The following is a 24,931-nucleotide window of genomic DNA, read 5'->3' on the forward strand; positions in this document are numbered from 1 at the left end:
TCCACAGCCCATTGGTAGTGTGTTTTACATCTGTGGGCACATTTATAGTTGTGGATGGTCAGGAAGATGATTTCTGCTTAAGCTGTATAATTCTGATAATACTAGAATATTTTTCATAACTGACACTGGAAAGCAACAATATTCTCAGAGACAGCTAATTTTAGACTTCAGAACTAATTCAAAACAGACTAGCTGCCCCTGCAGAGAATACACAAACACTAAGTCCCAGGTGTTTATTGATGAATCAAGGTCAGACTTGAAGCAACTTTGGTAGACATAACCCCCTGCAGCAATTCTCTTTCTGCATGCACCCCAACCACTCAAGGTTCAGCCAACTGTTATTGTTAAGTCCTGAATTTCAATGTCATTCTCTCTCTGGGAATGCCAACCACTCAGGCTACATGCATGGCCAATTGTTACTCACAGGCCAGTCAATGTGACCTTCCTAGCCTGAGAGAAACCGTGTGATTCCTTACATGTATGAGTTTGGCTCTGTCTCTGATTGTTTACTCAACAAATGCTTGGTGACCCTGAAAATGTAACTCATGTGTGTGCAGAGTTTCACTGTGGGAGGAGTCAGTGAGCGACGTGAAGGAACTGTGGAAAGAGCTGTGCAATGAGTGTGTGTGTGTGTGTGTGTGTGTGTGTGTGTGTGTGTGTGCGCACGCGCGTGCGCACGCATGCTAAAAGAGAGATGTAGCTGAGTGGGTGGGAAGACATAGGAAATGTAGTTGTATAGAGAAGAAATATGTATGTAGGAGATGTATGTGAGGGAAGAGATGTGATGATATGGTGAAAGAGCTATGTAAATGATAGGTATAGCTGTGGCTGTGTGGAGATTTGTAACTGTGTGGAGACATGGAAAATGAAACTGTATAGAAAAGCGATGTGCTGGGTGGTGGTGGCGCACGCCTTTAATCCCAGCACTCAGGAGGCAGAGCCAGGTGGATCTCTGTGAGTTTGAGGCCAGCCTGGTCTACAGGGCAAGATCCAAGTCAGGCACCAAACCTACTCAGAGAAACCCTGTCTCAAAACAACAACCACAACAACAACAACAACAAAACCAAGAAGGAAAAAAAATCGATGTAACTGTAAAAGAGATATGTGGCTGTGTGGAGAATGTAACAATGTGGAATGTAACTATGTGGAGACAGATTTTTCAGAGAGAAGATCCTTTATTATTTATGTATATATACATTTATTTATCTTTATTCATTTTACATACCAACCACAGATCCACCTCTCATCCCTCCTCCTGCTACCCCCTTCCCCTTTCTCCCCTTCCCCCCTTCTCCAACAGGGTAAGTTCTCCCATGAGGGGACATGTTTTAAGACAAAGTAAAAGAGAAGGTTACCATCAGAAAGTATTTCCTTATTTACCTGTCAGATAGATAGAAACTTATTTCTAAATACCCTCAGATAAAAGGTCTCCTAAAGTCCCACTACTCTGAGGTCCTTTGTTCATTACCCTGGAGCAGTTCTGGGAGCTGGCCTCCTGGGCTGTGTTACAGGAGGCTAAAGGAGAGGATCTGTATTTTTAGGCCAGCCTTGGTAACATAGTGAGACTCTATCTGAGTTAACTTTTCTTTTGCTGTGAAGAGACACCATGATCAAGTAAGGAAACATTTAACTGGGGGCTTGCTTACAGTTTCAGAGGGTGAGTCCATGACCTTCATTCACGGTTGGGAGTATGGCAGCAGGCAGGCACTGGAGCAGCAGCTCAGAACTTACATCTTATCTGCAGGTTTGGAGGCAGAGACTGAGCCTGGAGTGGGCTTTTGAAGCCTTAAAGCTCACTTTCCATGACACACCTCCTCCAACAAGGCCACACCTCTTGATCCCTTCCAAAACAGTTCCACCAACTGAAATAAGTGAGTCTACGGGAGCCATTTTCACTCAAACCACCACGGACCCCTTTTACACACATACTCAGGTTAACTGAGGCACAGTGAGCTTTTCAATTGCTGGGCTTCATCATGACATTTTCATACATGTACACAATTTATTTAGATCACATTTATATCCCTCTTTACCCTCTTTTCTGTTCCTTCCCACTGGTTCCCTTCCTCTTAAATAGGTCCCCCTTCTAATATATATATATATATATATATATATATATATATATATATATATATATATATATAGAGAGAGAGAGAGAGAGAGAGAGAGAGAGAGAGAGAGAGAGAGGCATAATCCCAGAGCTGGTCTACAAATTGAGTTCTAGGCCAGCCAGGGTCACACAGTGAGACCCTGTTTCAAAACAAACAGAAATCTAGATTCTACAGGAAAGGAAATGTGGTATTTGCCTGAGTCAGGCTTATTTTGCTTAACAGGATCTCTAATCCTCCCCATTTTCCTGCAAATGACCCAATTTCGTCTGTTTAAGGTGGATGGAATACCCCGCTGTGCACATATACCACATTTTCCTTGTTCACAGACACCTAGGCTGGTCTGTATCTTGGCTACTGGGAATAGTGCAACAGTAAGGATGGGTGTGATGTATCTCTGTGGTGTGCTGCTTCTGATTCATTTTGGTATATATCCAGGAGTTGTACAGCAGGACCATATGGTGGTTTTATTTTTAGTTGCCTTTTAAAAAAAGGAATCCCCAAATTGATTTCCATAGTGGCTGAACTTACATTCCTACCAGCAGTGTATAAAGGATTCTTTTCTCTACATCCTCACCAGCATTTGTTATTTTCTTGATGACGGCCATTCTGATGGGTGAAATGGATCCTCAATGCACTTTTGATTTTCATCTCCTTTATAGCTATGGATGTTGAGCTGTTTTTTTGTATTTATTGGTCATTTGTCTTCTTTTTTAAAACTTATACTTCTTTTGAGAATTGTCTGTTCAATGAATTTGCCCACCGATTGACTGGATTATTTGTTCTATTAATGCTAAAATCATGTTTTTATTTTCTATATGCAGACATATGCAGTTATTTACATGTTAGCTGACAAGTGGACATTTTAAGTTGCTCCCTGTTATATTACCTGAAAGCCAGTTTTGTTTTGTTATTTTCATCACTTTTCAAAAACAATATCATCCCATGACACCAGTATTTGTTTTTGTCCAACTATTGGAAACACAGAAGTACTGGGTCAACGATGGAGATCACTAGGCATGTGACAAGTGTTTGGCTCCAACCAGACCCTCACTGTGTGAACAACAGTCAAGAAAAGAAGGGTCAAGTGTGAAGTTTTGGAAAGACTCTGCTGAAGGTCTTGGCAAAAGGCATTAAACAATATACATTTGATGCTCTAAAATCTTTCGGCCCCACATCACACACTGAACATGCTGAAATCTATGTTCAACTGTCAATTCCCTGACTTCACCTTCAGAAACTCAGTGTGTATGAGGCACTGTGGATGATCTAAAGATTAAACAGTTCTTAGTGACCATGTCCAACACAGACTGAGGAACAGAAGGGTCCTCAGTTTATCTACTGCAAAGTAAATTTTGCTGATGAAATAACTGCAAACCACACAGATGACTTTGCTTGCCTGAGACTCCTCAGATAAACTGACGCAGAGACGGGAACATGGAACTTCTAACCCAGTATTCTTTCCACCATGGCTGTTGTGGGGTCAAGATTAGAGTTTCTTTAAATCACGAGAGGCATGATTCCTGGTGGCTTTGGAACTGCTAGGGCCTGGACTGTGGTGTGGGTAGCCCTACTCCACCAAATTACCACCACTATGTCAATACCAGCCAGTGTTGCACATGTTTTCTACAGGATAGTGACTTGGCTCAGTAGGTAAAGGCTTTTCAAGCCTGACAACCTGAATTTGATCGCTGGGACCCACACGGTGGAAGAAGAGAACAGACTCTGGAAAGCTGTTTTCTGCCCCCGACACTTGCACTATGGCATGCACACCCTGTCCCCACAAATAAATAACTGTAATAATTTAAAAATAAATCTTCTCTGCCTTTAGTCATCTTAGTGTAAAGTTAAGTATCACTGCTTTCCAAAGGTGACTTTTCTAGGAAGCTTATTATCCTTTACACAGCTTCCTATCTCACATCACTTTTGAAATAATACATTTACTTCTTATTATGTGTCTTTTCCAACAGATTATAAATTCTATGAAGTGTCACTTCTGCTTCATTCACAGCTGTTCAGCACCTAGCACAGTACTGGCATACAAAAGAAGTTCAAACAGTATTCTTTTAATACACAAATGGACTTCCCTTTCTAATCACAGTTACAGCAAGTCTTATCAAAGTCCTAATTATCCCTCTTAAACTTTCCTAAACTTAGTATGCAAAACAGGGCTTAAAGTCCCAGGGAAGTAGACTGGAGCTGGGATTTTAGCTTAGCAAGCATTCTGATTAGAGAGATTCAGCCATGGATTGAGCATCTTTACAAGAAAAAAGCAGATGGCCCAGGTACAGAGGCTTTGTCTGAATTAGGTAGGTCAACCCTGTCAACCTCTTAGGTGTCTTTTAACAATGAGGGTCTGAAGTTCATTCTTTTCAGCTGTTGTTTTGAATTAAGTTAAAATAAGGAACATAAACAAACTGGTGGTTAAGAACTAGTCTAAGAAAGGGCCAGGTTTCATGGTGCACCTCTGAGGTCAAGGCCAGTTTGTTCTGTTTAGTAAGTTCCAGGACAGCCAGGGCTACACAGACATACTCTGTTACTCCCTAACCCCCAAAGGAGAATAAACTCAAGAGGGGCTGGAGAGATGGCTCAGCAGTTAAGAGCACTGGCTGCTCTTCCAGAGGACCAGGGTTCTAGTCTCAGCACCCACACAGCAGCTCACAATCTCTAACTCCAAATTCCAGGGGATCTGATGTCCCCTTTGGCCTCTGTCAGCACCAGGCATATAACTGGTGCACATACATACACGCAGACAAAACAACCATATATCTACAATTAAATTTAAAAAATAATTAACCTGAGAGAGCTATCTAATGAAACTTTAAAAATTAATTTCTTTAGGAATGCATTTCCTCTTTTAGTTATTTGACACACATAAATTCTACTGAGTATACGACCAATAATAGGTCCATGTAAGTGAAACCCAGTGCAGGCTAAAGCACTGACACAATCATCTGTAGAAGTGTGAGACACCCTTACCCCACTCTCAGCTCAGATCAAACCCAGAGCCCAAAGCATGCGAGCAAATGCTCTAACCCGGAGCTACATTTCCAGTCCAAGCATACTTTTAAATACACACACAAATTAAAGTATGCTCAGCTACTGTAACAGCTCTGAAGAAAATGATGCTCCAGTTTACACAAGTAAGTGGCTTTGTCCAAAGTAGGAACTGTCAGATCTTGAGCTCCCAAACCGGCACTTGTTTCATTTTACAGGTCACACCAGGTTCCAGAATTTCCCATTGCGTAAGTTTGGCCACATTTGCATCCCTATCTTGGATTAAAGGATACCTTTCTTCCTAATTTCATTGGGAAAGGAACGAGAGGAATTTAAAAAGAACTTCTTTCATAGGTATCAATGAAAAAAAACTTTTATTGACTATTACAGTATTTATAAATATATAATATAAATGAACTAGAAGAGTGACTGAAGAGTTTAAATGATTAATGATCTCTCCTTAACTTTTATCACTAAAGATCAATAGTTATTAAATGTGATTTTTTTTCCACTACTAATGAAGAATGTTACAATTCAGAACAGCAACTTCATTAATCCATTCAGACCCCGAAAAGGAATATTTTCTTGAATAAAGTTGAGTAAAGCACTGGGAACAAGATTGGCATTTACTGCAGCTTAAATGGCAAGGGAGGCAAGGGAGGAGAGAGGCAGCATCATCTTACTTTTGGCCACTTGTTACTTTAAAGAAATACAAAGGGGCCGGGCGGTGGTGGCGCACGCCTTTAATCCCAGCACTCGGGAGGCAGAGGCAGGCGGATCTCTGTGAGTTCGAGGCCAGCCTGGTCTACGGCGCGAGATCCAGGAAAGGCGCAAAGCTACACAGAGAAACCCTGTCTCGAAAAACCAAAAAAAAAAAAAAAAAAAAAAAGAAATACAAAGGGAAGTGAGTTTCTGATGAAAGACAGCAAGGTGAGACATCCCCACCGTCTTGGAGTCCGAGAGGAACTTGGAGGCCCTATATTTCAATGTCTTCCTCTCTTCTTTTTTGAGATGCTACCCAGGCTCAAGATATTCCCCCGGGCCAGCTTCTCCCGCAGCTGGACAAGAGGCCCAGCTACTTTGTTTTATTCCCCCTTAATTGAGGTAACAGACTTGAAAGTCCAGTTGCTCTGAGTATTTCTTCTTGGGGGAGTTTATTTGTCCATGAAAAGCCTTTGACTTTTTAAGAAAATCAAGACCATTTCTATTTTTCATATATTAAACCTCATGGCACAAGAACTGTGCACTGAAATCCACATGTCTAAAATGCAAGCACCAGTCTTCTACATTATATTCATGTGCAGAGTCTTCGCCATACAGTTCTTTCCTTAAACAGTCTTTCAACTACAAAAGACACGAATGAGTAAATCTTGGAAAAGGGATAACGTCTTTGATATTGTCAACTCCTAGGATGCACTGTAAGTAGCGTTCGAATCCCATCCCAAAGCCTCCATGTGGCACAGATCCAAACTGACGAAGGTCCAGGTACCTGTTTTTAAAACCAGAGAATCATTACTTATAAACACTATATGAGGTCAAATGTTATGACAGGAACTTGGTATCTTACAAGTATTTCATAGTCATTTGTTGTTTATGTCACTGTGGTAGAGCACACCCATCTTCTCATTCCAGAGACCATGAAAACAGAGAAGTTAAGAGCTCTAGCTATCCAAGGATGCCCAAACAAGCAGCAGTGGATTCTGTGGTGGGCTTTGGTCACTTGACCTTTTCTCTTTTCAAGTTACTTATGCATCATTCACGTACAGAAAACTTGCCTCAAGACACTTTTTATACTAGCTTTCCTTTCTCTTTTCACTTCCTAACTCAATGATATATTTTCTCTATCTTTCCTTCTTTCTTTCTATTTTACGGGAATTGGTGTTTCACTTGCATATATGTCTGTGTGAGGGTGTCAGATCCCCTGGAACTAGAATTATAGACCACTGTGAGCTGCCATGTGGGTGCTGGGAATTGAACCCAAGTTCTCTGGAATAACAGCCAGTGCTCCTAACCACTGAGCCATCTCTCCAGCCCTTACTATCTTATATTATACTAGTTTTTTTTTTCCTCCACCCCCTTGACAAGGTTTCTCTGTGTAGCCTTGCTCTGTAGACCAGGCTGGCCTCAAACTCACAGAGCTCTGCCTGCCTCTGCCTCCCGAGTACTAGAAAGCATACCTCTCTTTTATTTTTTGATATGTTAATGGCAGCATTTTCCTCCTCACTCAAATCATATTATTCAATACAGAGAGAGGAGTGAAGAATTTGTTGTTGATGTTGTTTGTGTGTATATCTGTGTACATGTGTTTGTGTGGGTACATGTGGAGGCCACTTACCATGCTTGTTCTACTCCTTCTTAAGACTTCATGGTTAAAAAAGGTATAGCTATGATTGAAACTCAGATTCCAACCAACTAGCATAGAATAAAGTTATTTTAGGAGGAAAGGAAAAGGATGGCCCTGCCAATATTCTTCTTACACCATTTGATTGGGAATTTCTTTTAACTTATTTTTTTTATTACATCTATTTGTGTGTGTGTGTGTGTGCATACATGTATGCATGCAGGCCATGACCCTTGTGCAGAGGTCAGAGGACAGCTTTTAGAAGTCATATCTCTCCTTCTACCATAGCGACCACACTAAACTTGTCAGACTTGGTGGCAAGTACTTTTACCCACTGACCTACCTCACTGTTCCTAGCTTGAAAATTCTCGAGTCATAGATATAAATTAAAGCAAATTCATAATTGCTCAAATAATTTGTGCAATCAGCTCCACAGTAAGCCTTCAAAGCACCACAGCTAGTAGCTGTTTGGCTCTTCAAGCATAAAGACTACCTAGCAACTGTTTCCTCTGTTCTAGTGTTAACACGTTGACACTTTACAGTAAAGATTCTAACAAAAGATAAACAGCAACTGGATGAGCTGTGTCCAAGTGAGATCAACATGGTGATTAGTAAGAAATGATTAGCAAAAATTTAATGGATAAATGGAGTAAACACAGTCTTGGTAAGTGCAGTTTTGATGGTGGAATTCACTTTAGGTTTACAAGGCATGGAAATAAGGTACAGTTTGACTTACTGACAATCTGAGATGAAGGCACCTCAAATAAGGTGTCATGAATACCTGCAGGACCAAAGTTGGCTGCAGAGGTTCAGGAATGGGTTTCATACATATAAATTTCTTATGCACCAATGTCAAAACACTGGTATGAATGTTGTAAGCTGAATTAGCAGGAGGATTCAGCTTACTAGGTTTTGCCTGACTTTGCTTTGATATAGGAAACAAAAATCTACTTTTAACAAAAAAAGAGGGTATATTTGTGTGTGTGTGTGGAGGTGGGTGGGTGGGTGGGGGGAGATAGGGTGTTACTATGTAATCCCAGTTGGCCTGGAACTCACTCTGTAGACCAGGCTGGCCTCAAACTCACAGAAATCCTCCTGCCTCTGCCTCCCAAGTGCTGGGATCACAGTTTACTACCATGCTATGCTTCAAATCTGTATTTTGATTCTAGGGCAAGCAAGTGTAGTAAAGATGCCAGAAAATATCTGGAACTGGCTACTGATTTGATTTGCATGTGGCAGCAGAAATAGGAAGTGAGTTCACTCTCAGACACCTGGATTCTCAAAGTCCAGAGGAACTTTCATAGAGATCCTGGGTGCAAAACTTTCTACGCTCCTTTCACCTTTAACATGATATGCCTACTCCTGAAGAGGATTCAAGTCATAAATATTTCTATTTGAAGATCCTATGTGCATTAAAGGTTTAGTTAGAAAACTAGTCTAGGAGCTGGAGAGATGACTCAGCTGGTACAGTCGCGTGTAGTTAAGCCTGTTGTCCTGAGTTCTACCCTGGGACCCACATGGTAGAGAGAGAGAACCAACTCCCAAGGGCTGTCCTCTGACTCCCACGTTCTTGCTGTGGCATGTGAGTCCTCTTCTTCCTCCCAAAAAGCAAAGTTAAAATATTAAAAAAAAGAAAATATACACATGTTTTAATAAATATCATACTTACTTAAGCAACATATAAAATTTACTGTTATTTAAGCAAATGAATATTATGAATACTAGCTGATAGAATCAGAGGGGAATATAGTATAATTGGCTCAATAGATTTACCTACTAAATAGCAATACTTAGAAGAAAAGAAGAAAAAGGGTGTAGAAACTAACATTTACTGAACTGCTTCTACTCAATGAAAATACAATGTACCTCTTCATTTCATACAATAACTGTGAAATAGATATTATCATTTCATTTTATAATCATAAAAACCAAGAAACTAAGAGAGACCAAGATACTTAGGGATATTGCTGGAAACTACCAGGCAGTCAAAAACCATCAGCTGAACTTTGAAACTCTGAAGCTATCTCCTTTGTTAGCAAAGCAACAAAGGTATAGTGTAATTTGCATTGTCCTTCTCCTAAGAATAAAATGGTTAATGATATTGCTGATATTATGAAATCAAGATCCTAAAGCAGCACTATTGTAGACATGTAAATAATCTGTCTACATTGGCACATGTAAGTAATCTGTCTACATTGGCAAGTACTTGACGAGTCTGTGGAAAGAAAACCAGAACAATTTTGTGGAAGTGGATGTGAGTTTGGACAGGTGGTTGTTCTTAGGCAGCTGACGGCTTTAGAGCTCTTGGATACCTAAGACATCACTTATCAAAGCTCCCACTGTCAAACAGGGAGACTGAAACATAATGGGCTAAGAGCAAAGGCTTCTGCCGGACCTATATAGCAATGCCTTATTTCAACAAGTAAACAAAAGCACAAAGACAGATTTTGGTGTATGGAGGAGTTCTCAGCCCCATCCTAACTATGATCTTGGTTTAGTCAGTTCACATGTCTGGCCTCTTGTTTAGAGGGGAGACAAAGGGATACCAGCAGCATCTACCTCTCTAAGGGTTGGGATGATTACAGGAAACGACAAACGTAAGAATGTGAACATTATTTTTTAAAATAGAAGAAGTAGTAACGAAACGGTAAACATCAGTTTTACTGTTTTTCACAGGCTGGGAGTAAACAATTTTCTGAGCCTCAAGTTCAGTTCTTAGCATTTGCTCACATGGTCATGGGAATACAAGTAACAATCCTTTCCACATAACACCCAGAATGCACCCAGGACAGGGGCCATGTCCTTACCACTGGTAGGCTTTCGTAAGTCCAGATCTGTAAAAAGAAAATAAGGAAAAAATCGAGACATCAACAAAACACTTATTAATCAACCACCAAACATTTATTCTAGGTTGTGAACATAGGGGCCTTGGTAAGGAAGCACACACATTGAAGCCTGTGTCCTCCCATCATGCAATAGAACTGAGGAGGGGACATTTTCTTAGATAGGAGACTGTCATCACCATTAACAGTAAGCAATGGGGTAAATAAAGTAAGAGGTGTCTAGAATGAAAACAGGACTTGAAAGGATTGCTCTGACGTGAGCTTACTATTTGTGAAGGAAGGGCAGAGACACTGCTTAGTCAAGGTGCTTGGGAGGCACACACAGGCAATGCACACTTGGACACAACTTTCACTGCACAACATCTAAAATTACAGTGCAATTCTTTCATACTACTACTGCAATTTGGTTCTTGTAGAGAGAAATGTGAGTAACATTTTAAGTGCTCAGTAGTTATTACCATTAACCTTAGCCCTTTAAAAAGGTATTTAGAACTGTATCTGGAATGACAAGAACCATCGAAGTTCTAACTTTCTAAAGTACAGAAAAAATGCACTACAGGCACAGACAGATCCATGAGTCAGTCAAAGGAACATGCAACTACTTCACAGGCAAAGACAAATTTGGATCGTGTCCGGTATTAGCTAAGGTCTCCTAGGGGAAGGAAACAACTCAAGAAAATGGATCGCCTGATCTTTCAACAGATGTAGTTTCTTACCACGTGTGATTTTTATTGTGCTTGAAAATTTTTTAGAGAAATTTCAAATTCTTTCATCTAAAGACTCTAACCTTCACCCCAATTTGACAACTTTCCCAGGACTGTCTAACAGTGAGTGGCGGCAGGGAGGTGGTAGTCTAGTCAGTAAGGGACTCGTCCATACCTTTTACTTCCTTTCTTTTGGAGTCTAACCCAGTGGAGCCGCTAAGAAGAGTGGGATTGCAACACCAAGTCACTCAAGAGATTTACAGGCTGGGATTTTAGAAAAGTATCAACTTTCAAAGCATGTCTCCATTAGGAAAAGGTGGCCGGGTGGTGGTGGTGCACGCCTTTAATCCCAGCACTTGGGAGGCAGAGCCAGGAGGATCTTTGTGAATTCGAGGCCAGCCTGGTCTACAGAGTGAGATCCAGGAAAGGCACAAAGCTACACAGAGAAATGCTGTGGGATGTTCTGTATGTCAAATGTGTTGCTGATTGGTCAATAAATAAAACACTGATTGGCCATTGGCTAGGCAGGAAGTGTAGGCGGGACAAGGAGGAGAATAAAGCTGGGAAGTGGAAGGCTGAGTCAGGAGACACTGCCAGCCACCGTGATGACAAATAGCATGTGAAGATGCCGGTAAGCCACGAGCCACGTGGCAAGGTATAGATTAATAGAAATGGATTAATTTAAACTGTAAGAACAGTTAGCAAGAAGCCTGCCACTGCCATACAGTTTGTAACCAATATAAGTCTCTGTGTTTACTTGGTCGGGTCTGAGCGGCTGTGGGACTGGCAGGTGAGAGAGATTTGTCCTGACTGTGGGCCAGGCAGGAAAACTTTAGCTACAGAGAAACCCTGTCTCGAAAAACCAAAAAAAAAAAAAAAAAAAAAAAAAAAAAAAAAAAAAAAAAGGTGGCCTTAAAAATAGCTAATTTAACAGGATATTTTAAAAATGTTTTTTCCAAGTATGAATGTTTTTTCCAAGTATGACAAAACCTAGTATTATTGGAGAGAAGGATTAATACAGAGGAGAAAAAAATTAATGTTTGATATAGCAAAAATGGAAACCATAGAACACAGAGGCTTATAACCATGGTCAGTTTAGGAAGTCATTGTAGTTCTCTGGAGGATCATGCATACAGGAGTGATAATTCAATTAGAAATAGGATTTTTTACTTTCTATCTCCAAAATATTTTTTATGCAATCTATGGATTCATTTTATAGATCTCAAAAAGTAAATTAAAACAAAGTTATTCAAATAGCTAAATGAGGGCTCGTGAATATCTATTATTCTCTATGAATTCAAGGAAAGGAAATCTCCTTATAAATACTAGCTTAGCATCTTTCTATCTTCATTCTTTTCTTAGTTTAGTCTGTCTTTATGACCCAGTGGGATCATGACATTCATAAAACAGCACATAAAAAAGTACACAAGTAAGAGAAAAATGAAGAAGCTTTGAAGAGCTTGGAAATTTCTCTTGCTTTTTTTTCTCTTTTTTAAAATTTTAAGACAGGGTCTTAAATTTTATGTAAGTGTGTCTTACTTGGAACACATACGGAGACCGGGATGTTCTTGAAACTTAAGAACGATCCTCCTGCTTCAGCCTCTGAGTGCCCAGCCTGTAGGCATGTGCCATCATGTTTTTTGTTTGTCTGTTTTTTTGCTGTTTTTGAGAGGGTCTCCAGGCCAGCCTGCAACTCGTGAAATTCTATCTCTTGCCTTAGCCTCTCTCTGAGATTATAAGCATGCACTCCTATACCTTCCAATAGATCCAGTCTTCAAGAAAGAGATGCTTATAGATGTTAGAAACACTCCTCAGGATCCCACGGAGCCTGAGAGTGCCAGGCCTGTCAGGTGTGAGGAGCCCAGGTGCTGTGTTTTTGTTACTGTGCAGCGAGTGCCTTTGAGGACCACCCCCACCTCCACCCCCGAGTTACTTCAGGGTGTTTCTTTTAGGTCTGACCAGTACCTGGCCAGTCGCTGCTCTAGGATATGGTATCGTTCCTCCCTGAGGCTTCCTCCAAAGAGCTCCCCGACTCCAGGAACCAGAAGATCAACAGCAGCAACCTAAAGAAGAAACCAATCAACCAACCATGAATAGCACTGTACTTCCCTGATTCCAACACCACTCGGATTTTCAAGCAAATGGAACATTTTCTTGAAACAATTTTAAAATTGGCTGTTTGACTGCTTATTAGAATCTTATTTGGGGGATATTTCTTCAACCAGCTACAGCAGTAGTTCTCAACCTGTGGGTTGTGACCCCTGTACCATATCAGATATTTACATTATGACTCATAACAGTACTAAAATTACAGTTATGAAATAGCAACAAAATAATTTTATGATTGGGGAGTCACCACAACATGAGGAACTATATTAGGAACTGTATTAGGAAGGTTGAGAACCACTGAGCTAGAGCATATCACCAGAAGCTCCAAGTTTTGAAAATTCCCTTTGGAAAATATCTGTATCTTTTAATTATGTGGCTAAAAGCATACGTACTCGTTCCTGTTTATAAGCTTCATTGTGACTACTCTGAACAACAAATGAATGGCACAGGAATCCTCAGTGCTTCTCCATGTTAGTCTTTTTCTTAGAAATTTATCAAATCACAGGCAAAAGTCAGTCCATGACCTTGACTTTTTGAACATTCTCTGTTTAACAATTGTTTCTACTTTAAAGAAAAAAAAAAGGTTCAAAGAGAACAGAATACAGGACCAGCATACATAGCACTGGTGTAGATCTGGTGGTTCTGGGAATAATCAGGTAACAGAAACTGGAGCTAAACATCTCATTCAAGACTTGCCAGTTGCAGAGAAAGAAGTTGTAATTTAAAGATGACCAAGTTTGAGCCCTTTTAGCACGAATCTCCACTGTGTTTCTATGCAGCCCTGAAAATTTAAGAGTGGAAGGACTTCGGTTCTACCTTTTCATTCCCCTGCTAAGGGAATACCAGAGGCTACACATACATTCTTTTGCACACTTCCCTAACTCTCCCAGCTTAAACAAAAATCATTTGACTCTGTACATCTTCCAGGTCCGGAATGCGTCCTGGCCCATTTTCCTCTACTGGGTATGAGTTTTGATTCTGCTTAAGTTCCACAGCTGCAGGAGCAAGCTGTCTAGAAATAGTTCATGTTGGTATTCAAGCCGAGCGAACCCTGGTTTCTATTTATGATGTTCCCTTCTGACTCTGACTCTGATTCCAATCAATGTACTCAAAATAAAACTTAGATTTTTCAATTAAAAAATAGGCTAAATGGGAAGAAAGCCTTTGATATATGACTTTTCTATGTTAAGATGTCCTTTCTTCTGCTACCTTTGTTACCCCTGACCTTCTGCCCCTGGAAAGACGGCAGAATGGGGAAATAGCCTCTGATGCCACAGTCGAGGGATGCAGATGGGCCAATGGACAGCAACGGCCGAAAATTACTTGTAAATACTGAGTCAATCTCATTATTTGTGCTTGATAAACAGGCCAAGTTTTATAGCTTACGAAGACACTAATGGTTCCAAAGAATGGAATTCTCACCTTGTCTCAAAATATGTTTCCATTCCCTCAGGGCCAAGGTAATTACTGCCCACCTCTTTTCTGCAGGGAATTCTAAATTCCAAGCTAGCCAGCAGAAATCAGCTGGGAGCTACATAAACATACAAGTTATCTGAGTTCTTCCTTAGAGAAAGGAAAACATTCCTGTAAATACCAACTTTAGAATTAAAAGTCAGACTTGTGGGAATCACCTGTGACTCATCCTTAGTCCTCTACTTTCCAGTCCAGTTCATAGACCACCAACAGTTCTTTAGAATAGTACGTGTGCATGCGTGTATGTGGGTGTGCGTGTGTGCGTGCGTGTGTGGGTGTGCGTGTGTGCGTGCGTGCGTGTGTGTGTGTGTGTGTGTGTGTGTGTGTGTGTGTGTGTGTGTGTGTATGTATGTCAGAGAATAACTTGCAGGAGTTTGTTCTTCCTTCCACTCAGGCTGTTGGGCTTGGTGGAAGTACCTTTAACCCTTGAGCGATCTTGGTGGTAACTCTAATGTTTTTTGCCGAGTTTAGTTTGCAGAGATAACTAAACAATTTTATAAATGTTGGTTCTGACTTTCACAAACCATTTGCAGCGATGAAAGAACAGCATTCCCCTCTGAAGTGAACTTATTAAAATATAACATATCTATAAAAGTATACAAATAAACAGCTATCCACTGTATATACAACGTATAGCTCTATTAACTTTCATAAAATGAGCACACTATATGTCACCAACCCAGATCAAGAAAGAGAACAAGATTAACACCCCCAAAGTCCTTCTTGTGCCCTCTTTGGTTATCACCCCTACAAAGAATTACATTTTTCTTGACTATGATCAGACAGGCTGAAGATGCTATTTTTGAACTCCCTATAAACATCACCACACAGCACAGAGTTCTGGGGGGTGGCTCCTTTCACTGATAGCTGTCTTTGTGGGACTCAACATGCTGACACTGCCTTCTTCACTCTATCTGCTGGTCTGATGCCCAAGTTATCATGATGGAGTTCATTAGTCTCAGCCAAAAAGATTCGTTAACTACCTCTGGATTGAATTTTATTCTCATTGTTATACCCCATCATAGAATGTCCAGTTGTGATTTGTGTCTCCCAAGGGTCTGGATGAAGATTTGATCCACAGATGCTTCTGGAAGGAGATGGACACCCAGTAGAGGGTCACTGGTCAAAGAAACACAAGGCACTTCTCTGGTGACTGCTGTGATAGTTCTGAGAATGCCGAGAGGAATGGGGGACAGTAGCGGGCCATTCCTGAGGTTGTAGCAGGAATCTTAAAAGTTCTTATTAATAAAATCAAACCTGAGGCCAGGTATTGGGGTGAATGCTGGAAGATCAGAGAAGCAGAACAAGCCACAGCCACCTCACCTTGCCAATTCCTAAGCTGATTCTGTTTCCTCAGACTGGATGCCTCTCAGCTGAACTGTGCTGCTCAGAAGCCTAAAAGCTTAACCAGCCTAGTTCCTGGTCCTCACACCTTATATACCTTTCTGCTTTCTGCCATCACTTCCTGGGATTAAAGGCTCTTGTTACCATGCCTGGCTGTTTCCAGTGTGGCCTTGAACTCACAGAGATCCGAATGGATCTCTGCCTCCCAAGTGATAGGATTAAAGGTGTGTGTGCCTAGTGGCTGTTCTGTTCTCTGACCCCAGATAAGTTTATTAGGGTTCACAATATTTTGGGAAACACAGTATCACCATATTCAGGGGAACAAGGACTAGGAACTGGGCTAAAGGGCATTTGTGCTATCTGAAAAGAATATGACTGCATTCTGCCTGTGTCCTAAGAACCTGAGTAGCTTAATTTCAAAGTAACAGACTAATTTCTTTGGCAGAGGACATTTCAAGACAGCATAGTATTCACGCTGTGGTACGGCTACTGCTCACTGGTCTTACTCAGATCTACAATGAGAAAAAGGACAATGTGGACTATGAACATGTGAAAAATGTGAAGTTTGGTGAGGAAAGGTGAATGAGCAAGTCTAAAGCTGCGGACAGAGCCTCCGCAGTCTCTGTAATTGTTAGAGAAGCCTGTCTCTCTGCTGCCTTGCTGGGGAAGCAGTGTGTCCAGCCGCCTGTCCACTGCCACTACACCTGCCTCCCCACTCGTGATGCAATATGTCCTCTCACACTATAACCCAAATACACTCTTTCTTCTCTAAGTTGCTTTTCGTCAGGCATTCTGTCACAGCAGTGAGAAAGTAAGTAATCTATCTTCTCAGCCTGTAAAATGGGTTTAATTACTTAAATGAGATGATATAAGTAATTTCTTTACTCTGAACTACTTCTCTCTGTTGTTTTCCATAATAATGCAGCTTCCTTTACAATCCTTTTTTGCCTGAAGGCTTAGGAGGCATCTGTATTCTCTTTTATATCAATTGCTTCAACTAAACTCATTTTTTCTAAGGAAATGGAGAGAAATGAAACAGCAATAAAAATTTAGAAATCTACCACACGTATGTTAAAATCATCTCTCTCTCTATTCCCCGCCCCTACAATTTGAAGTACACATTTCATTATAAAGAACCTGAGAACAATCTGAGATAAGCTGCAATGCATACTTTTATTTGATTGCAAGAACAATCATTATTCCTCACTAAGTAAAATTAGCAATCCCTTCACTATTTCTGTTGGTTCAAGGATCAAGGTCCTTTTGATGTAGGTCAGTTTACTAGGCCAGGGAAATTCACTAGATATCCTTTTGGTTGCCTGTCCAAGTGACTTCATAGTTTATACTTTATTGGATGTCCACTGATGCTTAACTTTTTCTGATGTAATACTTATACTAATATAAGTAATACTGACACATTTTTGAGAATCCTAACACTACCTGGTGGTCCTGATCTATCTCATTCAAAGTGGTTACTTTTTCCTAGTCAAATTTATAAGTTATGAATGAATATTCTCTGAGAAGCCAATCATATAGCTGAGTATTTTCTACTTGCATTTAGTAGACATGGACCCAAGAGCACAAGGTATTTCCATGTTTCCTTAGATTCACTATAATAGCTCTTCAAATGACAAAAGTATGCTTTGTAAGTTGTATGTTATCCTTACATTTGCCAGGAAAGAAAAACAGGTGACATGAAATTGGAGACTCTTGGAGATGCACCACAGAGGTCACCTAACCTGACTCTCTGACCTGCAGAGCCTCAAATAAGGTCATACAGATATGAAATGTTAGATTTCAAGCCTACAGCTCTCAATCTAATGTACTTTTCATCTTCTTGGAGTGGGTGACAGAAGAGAAAAGAAAATCATTACTATAGAAACATTTTTTAATTTATTGCTTCAGGCCAAAAGTTTTAAATACAGATTAAATATTTTTCTACCCTTATCTTTCATTTGCTTACAGAAAATACCAGTGAAACACTCTTATTTTACTGGGGTTTTAGGAGGTGGGGTGGGGTAGGGGTGGGGATAGTGGGATAAATTTTCACTCTGTGGACTAGGCTGGTTTGTAACTCATTATGTGGTCCAGGGTAGCTTCCAACTCAGGGCAATCCTCCTGCCTTGACCTTCCAACTACATGAGCGAGCCACCTCACATGTCTTTACATCTGTTTTACATTTTAAAGTTTCACCGAATCTAGTTTGCTTTCTGTGGTTGTGATAAATACCATGTTGAAAAACAACCTGGAGAGGGAGGGGTTTATTTTATGTTTCCAGGTCATAGTCCATAACTGAGGGAAGTCAGGACAGGAACTCAAGCAGGAGCAGAGGCAGGGACCATGGCGGAAACTGCTTACTGGCTTGCTCTTTAGCTTCTGTTCATCTGGCTTTCTTTTTCTTTCTTTCTTCTTCTTCTTCTTCTTCTTCTTCTTCTTCTTCTTCTTCTTCTTCTTCTTCTTCTTCTTCTTTTCTTTTTTTCTTCCTCCTCCTTCTCCTCCTCCTCCTCCTCCTTCTTCTTTTCTTTTCCCTTTGAGACAGGGCTTCACTATGTAGCCTCGTCTAGCTTGGAATTTGCTATGCAGACCAGGCTGGCCTTGAACTCACAGAGATTTGCTTCCCTCTGCCTCCTGTTTTAGCTTTCTTTTTAAAATTCTTACGAGTATGAGTGTTTTGCCTACATGTGTGTCTGTGTACCATGTATGTACCTGGTACCTGTGGAGGCCAGAAAAGGGCACTAGATCCTCTAGGACTGGAGTTAGAAACAGTTGTAAGTTACCATATGGGTGATGGGAATTGAACCTGGGTCCTCTAAAAGGACAGCTAGTGCTCTTAACTGCTGAGCCTTCCCTCCAGCCCAGCTAGCTGTCTTAAACAGCCTAGGAGCTCTTGCTCAGAGATGGTACTGTATAGTGGACTGGGCTTGCCTGTTTCAATCAGCAGTCAAGAAAGTTCCCACAGACATGCCTAAAGGCCAATTTGATGGAGACTTCTCCAGATAACCACGGGCTGTCAAGTTGACATTTAATGCTAACTAGGAGAAATCTCTTGCATAAACTTATGCAAACCTATCCCAAACCCGTAGAGTCCCACAGAAAGAAATACAGTATTTATTCATGCAATTCATGCCCCAAGGTTTGTGCATTCACTACCGAAGATTTTTTTTTAGGAGTAGAAACAAGTGCTTTTTATAGGTTGGAAACACAAAACAAAACAAAAACTAACCTAGATTGCCAATATAAATGCTACTATCTATGGCTAATGTAAATACCTTTTTTTTTGTTTTTGTTTTTGTTTTTTGAGACAGGGTTTCTCTGTGTAGTTTTGGTGCCTTTCCTGGAACTCGCTTTGGAGACCAGGCTGGCCTCAAACTCACAGAGATTTGCCTGCCTCTTTTTTCTGTTTTTTTGAGACAGGATGTCTCTGTGTAGCTCTGGCTGTCCTGTAACTCACTATGTGGACCAGGCTGGCCTTGAACTCACAGAGATCCGCCTGCCTCTGCATCCCAAGTGCTGGGATTAAAGTTGTGCTCCACCATCGCCCGGCTAATGTAAATATCTTTGGGAAGACTGCTTAAGATAAAGCATGTACAGGGGCTCAAGCCTGGAGGATATCCAAACTGGCCGCAGGGCGATGGGTGTGGCTGTAACCGAGAATAGGCAGACTTGGTCTGGTATGAGTAAAAGGAGGCCAACGACTGGTTTTAAGAAAGGAGCTAACATGATCAGAATTACATTTTAATTTTTTTGAGACAGGGTCTCATTTAGCCCAGGTTAGCCCCAAACTACATAGACGAAGATAATCTTGAATTTCTGATCTTCCTAAGCGGTGGAATTACAGAATTGGGCTATCACACCCAGCTTTAGATTTCCATTTTCTAAAAGCTCATGCTGAAATGAGAACAGAGACTTGGAGGAAAAAGCAGACACTGAAAGAGCAGTTAAGAGGCCACAGAAAAGGTGCAGGCAAGACTCAGAGGAGATCTTACTTTAAAAGGTAATGGAAATATCTTTTAAATACCACAGACATGGAAATAAAGAAATGGATCTAAGATATATTTAGTAGTATAAAATGTCAGAGTTTAGTAATGGCTTGGACACCACAGTGAGAGAAAGACTGCAGATACTGAGGTGTGGAGTTTCCACAATCACAAGGAGAGAAAACATGAAAAGAAGATCGTGGCCAGACATGGTGGCATACTCCTTTAATCCCAGCACTTGGGAGAGGCAGGTGGATCTCTCTGAGTTCTCTTTGAGCTTCAGGCCGGCCTAGTCTACACAATGAGTTCCAGGCTAGCCAGGCTTACATACTGAGATCCTATTGAAAGGAAGGAAGGAAGATAGAAGAAGAATAGATCAAATATGATCGAGGAAGGGAAAAGAGAAGTCATGGACTCAGTTTTGGATCCCTGAGCTCCACATAGCAGAAGAGAATCTACTCCTGCAAGCTGTCCCCTAAACCCTCACATTAGCATGGCATGCACATGTGCCTTCCAATAAATAAAATATAATAATAATAATAATAATAATAATAATAGAAATGAGTCCAGAGCTTTAAAAGATAAACCTCGAGTAGACTTCTTTAAATTGAATTTCTGAGTTATTTGAGAATAACTGATAAGCTATTTGGGGCGAGAGCAAAGAAGATGCAGGATTAGACTTAAGGAATTCCAACATCTGATAAACTGGGAGAAAAACAATCTGTACAGAAGACTAATTAGAGGAACCAGTGAAAAGAGAGAGGAAGTGAGAAGCCATGATGCCACAGAGCCCAGGGGTAAGAGGATTTTCAGAGAAGAAGCCGACAGTGCTGAATCATGCAGACAGGTCAAATCAAAAAGACTTCTTGAAGTCCGTGGGCTTAACGACATGGAGATGACTGCTGAACCAGACAGGAGCTGCTGCAGCAGATGACGGAAGGAACCATGGCAGAGGTAATGATCACGAAGCAGAAAATGTGGTTCATCTCAAAAATGAAAACAAGTAAGCAAAGTGCAATCCTGAGGAAGAGTTTAGACTGAGAAAGTTACATGGAGACTACAAAAAAAGAAACACATTGCTGCAAAGCTTTACCAACTCTTCACATGCCATGCAGATCCTGAGTAAGATGGTTCAATACGGCAGGGTAACACAAGTTACATGGAAGGGAAGGCTCAGGCGGAGGAGGGTTTACGGCAGTACAGGCTGGAGTACAGGGAAAAACACACTGAGGGACATGACATGGAAGAACACACAGTGCAACCGTGGGGTGGGGAGAGCAGAGCTCAATTATCTTTGTATGATGGTCTCCACTTGTAAATAGAGAAAACAAGTTTCTAGCAAAACTGCTCTAAGGTTTCAGACAGGATGGCAGAATTTGACTAATATTGTCCTATAAGAGAAAACAGGAAACTTTCAAACAGCTGTGTATTCCTAAAATGGGGGTGTTTTGTTTATTGCTGGGCTATAACCCTCATTTTCTTTCTTTCTTTTTTTTTTCCTTTCTTTTAACCCTCATTTTCTACCTGTGGTAAGATACTGGATAGCAACATTTAGGTTTTTTTTGACCTATTTTGAGATAAATATACTTGTCTCAGAGACTTATAACTAATGATATTGCATATACAGCGATTCAATAAGTATCATATAAGTCAAAAGTATATTCTTATATTATAGCTCATCTTGAAAGGAGAAAGAGAATAAAGAGAAAGTAAATTGGGATAGTAAAATCAATTTGAAATAGAGTGAACCAAAGAATGGAGGGTGAAAGGGGCTGGAGAGACCAGAGAACCGATACAGGCAGAGAGAAGACAGATGAGGCCTGGGGCAGGCAATCTGCTGAGAACTCCTCAGCCCTCCATTGCCTTCCCTCACTGTTTCTATATATAGCCCAGACAAAAGAACTCTAAGCCGACTCTTCTTCTACCTTATCATGCCAGTGGCATTATATGTGGTCCAGCAAGTTTTCTCTCCCAGGAGTCTCCTAATCAATACTGAACCTGACATCAACCTGATGCTGTTATTCAGTGTTCTAGGCCACTTCCTGAACTCAGTTATTCAAACAAAAGCAAAAGCAAAATGAACTCACATTTGGTTCTGCTAAACTAAGAACCCCCTGTGAGAAGAATGAGAAGTATGTTTACAGAACACCGAGCTCAGAGGGAAGACTGATGGGTATAAAATAAGAGAATATTCTTAAAGTTAATACAATAGAACAAGGTAGGGGCCCAGGTTTAGAGGATTATTTAACACTCTTCTTACTGTGTGCTGAGGACCATCTTCATTATCCCGCATGTAGAAAGGCTTGAGAGCTAACGGATAGTTAATGACAAAGACTGGTATGTTGCCACAGTGTTTCACCAGGTACTTCTCATGTTCAGTTTGCAGATCAACACCCCACTGTAATGAGAAACAAGAAGACAGGGATAAAATAGACACACAAAAACAACCTGTACCAGCTCCAAGGGCTCTCTCTCCTTGGGGCTCAGTGATGTGTGCAGCTGTCTGCCAAGGCTCCACAGCTGACTAAACTCAAGGGAAATACTTGCTAATAAGAACGGCCAGAGGCCTGGAGAGATGAAAGCTGAAACCAGCAGATAAACACTATTGTTTCTGTGCCCTATCTCAGGGAAGAGCACTCAGCAAGCACAGCACGGGCAGGAAAACAAAATACTTTCCAAAGGGATAAAACGGATGCAGAATTACAGTTTTTATTAATATTGCCTAGAGTTTCTCCCCTAGTTACTGTTCCTAAGTCTCAGGAAATTAAATGACGGGTGATGGTACTTCTAATACGAAGCCTATCTTTAGTGAGATGGCTTTTCTCAGTGAATTTCTATTTTAATAAAAGAGTCAATTCATATATGAGATGTTCTTTGATGACTATGTAATAATACTATTCTATTTATTTAGTAAATACTATTGTGACTATTAATTCCAGATGGCATATTAAGTGTTGGATATAGTAGTAAGAAAAAACAAAACGAAAGGGTATCATTCCTGACTTCATGAAGCGTGGTAGGAAATATCAAAAAAGAAATTATGCCGGGTGGTGGTGGCACATGTCTTTAATCCCAGCACTCGGGAGGCAGAGGCAGGCAGATCTCTGTGAGTTCAAGGCCAGCCTGGTCTACAAGGTGAGTTCCAGGAAAGGCGCAAAGCTACACAGAGAAACCCTGTCTCAAAAACAACAACAACAAGAAATTACACAATTAATTATTATAGAACCAACAAGTGCTGGCTGGTGGTGTACACCTACAATGCCGGCCGTTGGGAGGTAGAGGCAAGATCAGCAGTTCAAGGTCACCCTCACTATACAGGAAACTGGAAGGTAGCTGGACTGCACGAGATCCTTCCTCGAGAACTAAAGCAACAGCAACAAAGAAGCTCAAGGTACTGTTAAAATTTGTAAGCACATCTAACAACTGGACATGGGACTAGTGGGAAGGACTGTTCAAAGACAAAAGGACCAGTGGGAAGGACTGTTCAAAGACAAAGGGACCAGTGGGAAGGGTTGTTCAAAGACAAAGGGACCAGTGTGAAGGACTGTTGAAAGACAAAGGGACCAGTGTGAAGGACTGTTCAAAGACAAAAGGATCAGTGTGAAGGATTGTTCAAAGACAAAAGGATCAGTGTGAAGGATTGTTCAAAGACAAAGGGACCAGTGTGAAGGATTGTTAAAAGACAAAGGGACCAGTGTGAAGGGTTGTTAAAAGACAAAGGGACCAGTGTGAAGGACTGTTGAAAGACAAAGGGACCAGTGTGAAGGACTGTTCAAAGACAAAGGGACCAGTGTGAAGGACTGTTCAAAGACAAAGGGACCAGTGTGAAGGGTTGTTCAAAGACAAAGGGACCAGTGTGAAGGACTGTTCAAAGACAAAGGGACCAGTGTGAAGGGTTGTTCAAAGACAAAGGGACCAGTGTGAAGGGTTGTTCAAAGACAAAGGGACCAGTGTGAAGGGTTGTTCAAAGACAAAGGGACCAGTGTGAAGGACTGTTCAAAGACAAAGGGACCAGTGTGAAGGGTTGTTCAAAGACAAAGGGACCAGTGTGAATGGTTGTTCAAAGACAAAGGGACCAGTGTGAAGGGTTGTTCAAAGACAAAGGGACCAGTGTGAAGGACTGTTCAAAGACAAAGGGACCAGTGTGAAGGATTGTTCAAAGACATGGATAGTACATCATACTACTTTACTATTCCCGCATGTGGACATGGGACCAGTGTGAAGGGTTATTCAAGGACAAAGGGACCAGTGTGAAGGATTGTCCAAAAACATGGGTAGTACATCATACTACTTTACTATTCCCGCATGTGGACATGGAACCAGTATGAAGGGTTGTTCAAAGACAAAGGGACCAGTGTGAAGAATTATTCAAAGACAAAGGCAGCACATCATACTACTTTACTATTCCCATGTGTGGACATGGGACCAGGGTGAAGGGTTGTTCAAGGACAAAGGGACCAGTGGGAAGATTGTTCAAAGACAAGGGTAGCACATCATACTGCTTTACTATTCCCACGTTTGGCAGTACCCTCTATCCCACAAATACTTTAAACAAGAAGCTTAATTAGGGAAAACTATTTTAGATTTATTTTCTAAAGAGGAATTTCCCCTACTTAAATATACTTAAATATAAGTATATACTTATATATAAAAAATATACTTAAATGTAACAGTTATGCATAAACAAAAATTACAAAATTGCCCCTGGTTTTATAATGATAGGTGAAAAACATGACAATTCTCCAATCAAGGATATTTATCTGTATTATTGGGTTTTTCTGTTGAAGTTATATGAATTTGTTCTCAGTCTCTTAGATGTTTGGTCAGCCACAGAAAGCACAGGGGTCACCTCAGCTACAGAATGACAAGCATAGGTCTGCACCAAATGAGCATACAAATGAGTTAACAGGAAGATAAAGCTGAATAAACATGTTGCTAATGGAGAAAGGAAATATCATCATACAACCAGTATTTTTCCCTACCCCGTCTCTATTTGGTGTCAATCAAAAACATCTACTGGAAATTCAATTTTAGA

The 24,931-nt window shown here is 40.8% G+C and overlaps 1 protein-coding gene across 1 annotated transcript in view; it reads right to left on the reverse strand.

Moving 5' to 3' along the window:
• Positions 1-5,462: 5,462 nt before the first annotated feature.
• The window catches only part of Nars2 (asparaginyl-tRNA synthetase 2, mitochondrial), a 94,278-nt gene continuing 74,809 nt past the window's right edge, over positions 5,463-24,931 (reverse strand). The window contains 4 exon segments of the mRNA XM_052763439.1: positions 5,463-6,594; positions 10,254-10,280; positions 12,959-13,056; positions 22,157-22,294. Coding sequence (XP_052619399.1) covers positions 6,450-6,594; positions 10,254-10,280; positions 12,959-13,056; positions 22,157-22,294 — 408 coding nt within the window. The 3' untranslated portion in view covers positions 5,463-6,449.

This window comes from Peromyscus californicus, unplaced genomic scaffold (assembly GCF_007827085.1).
Source record: "Peromyscus californicus insignis strain IS unplaced genomic scaffold, ASM782708v3 Scaffold_4__1_contigs__length_199733344, whole genome shotgun sequence".
NCBI lineage: Eukaryota > Metazoa > Chordata > Mammalia > Rodentia > Cricetidae > Peromyscus > Peromyscus californicus.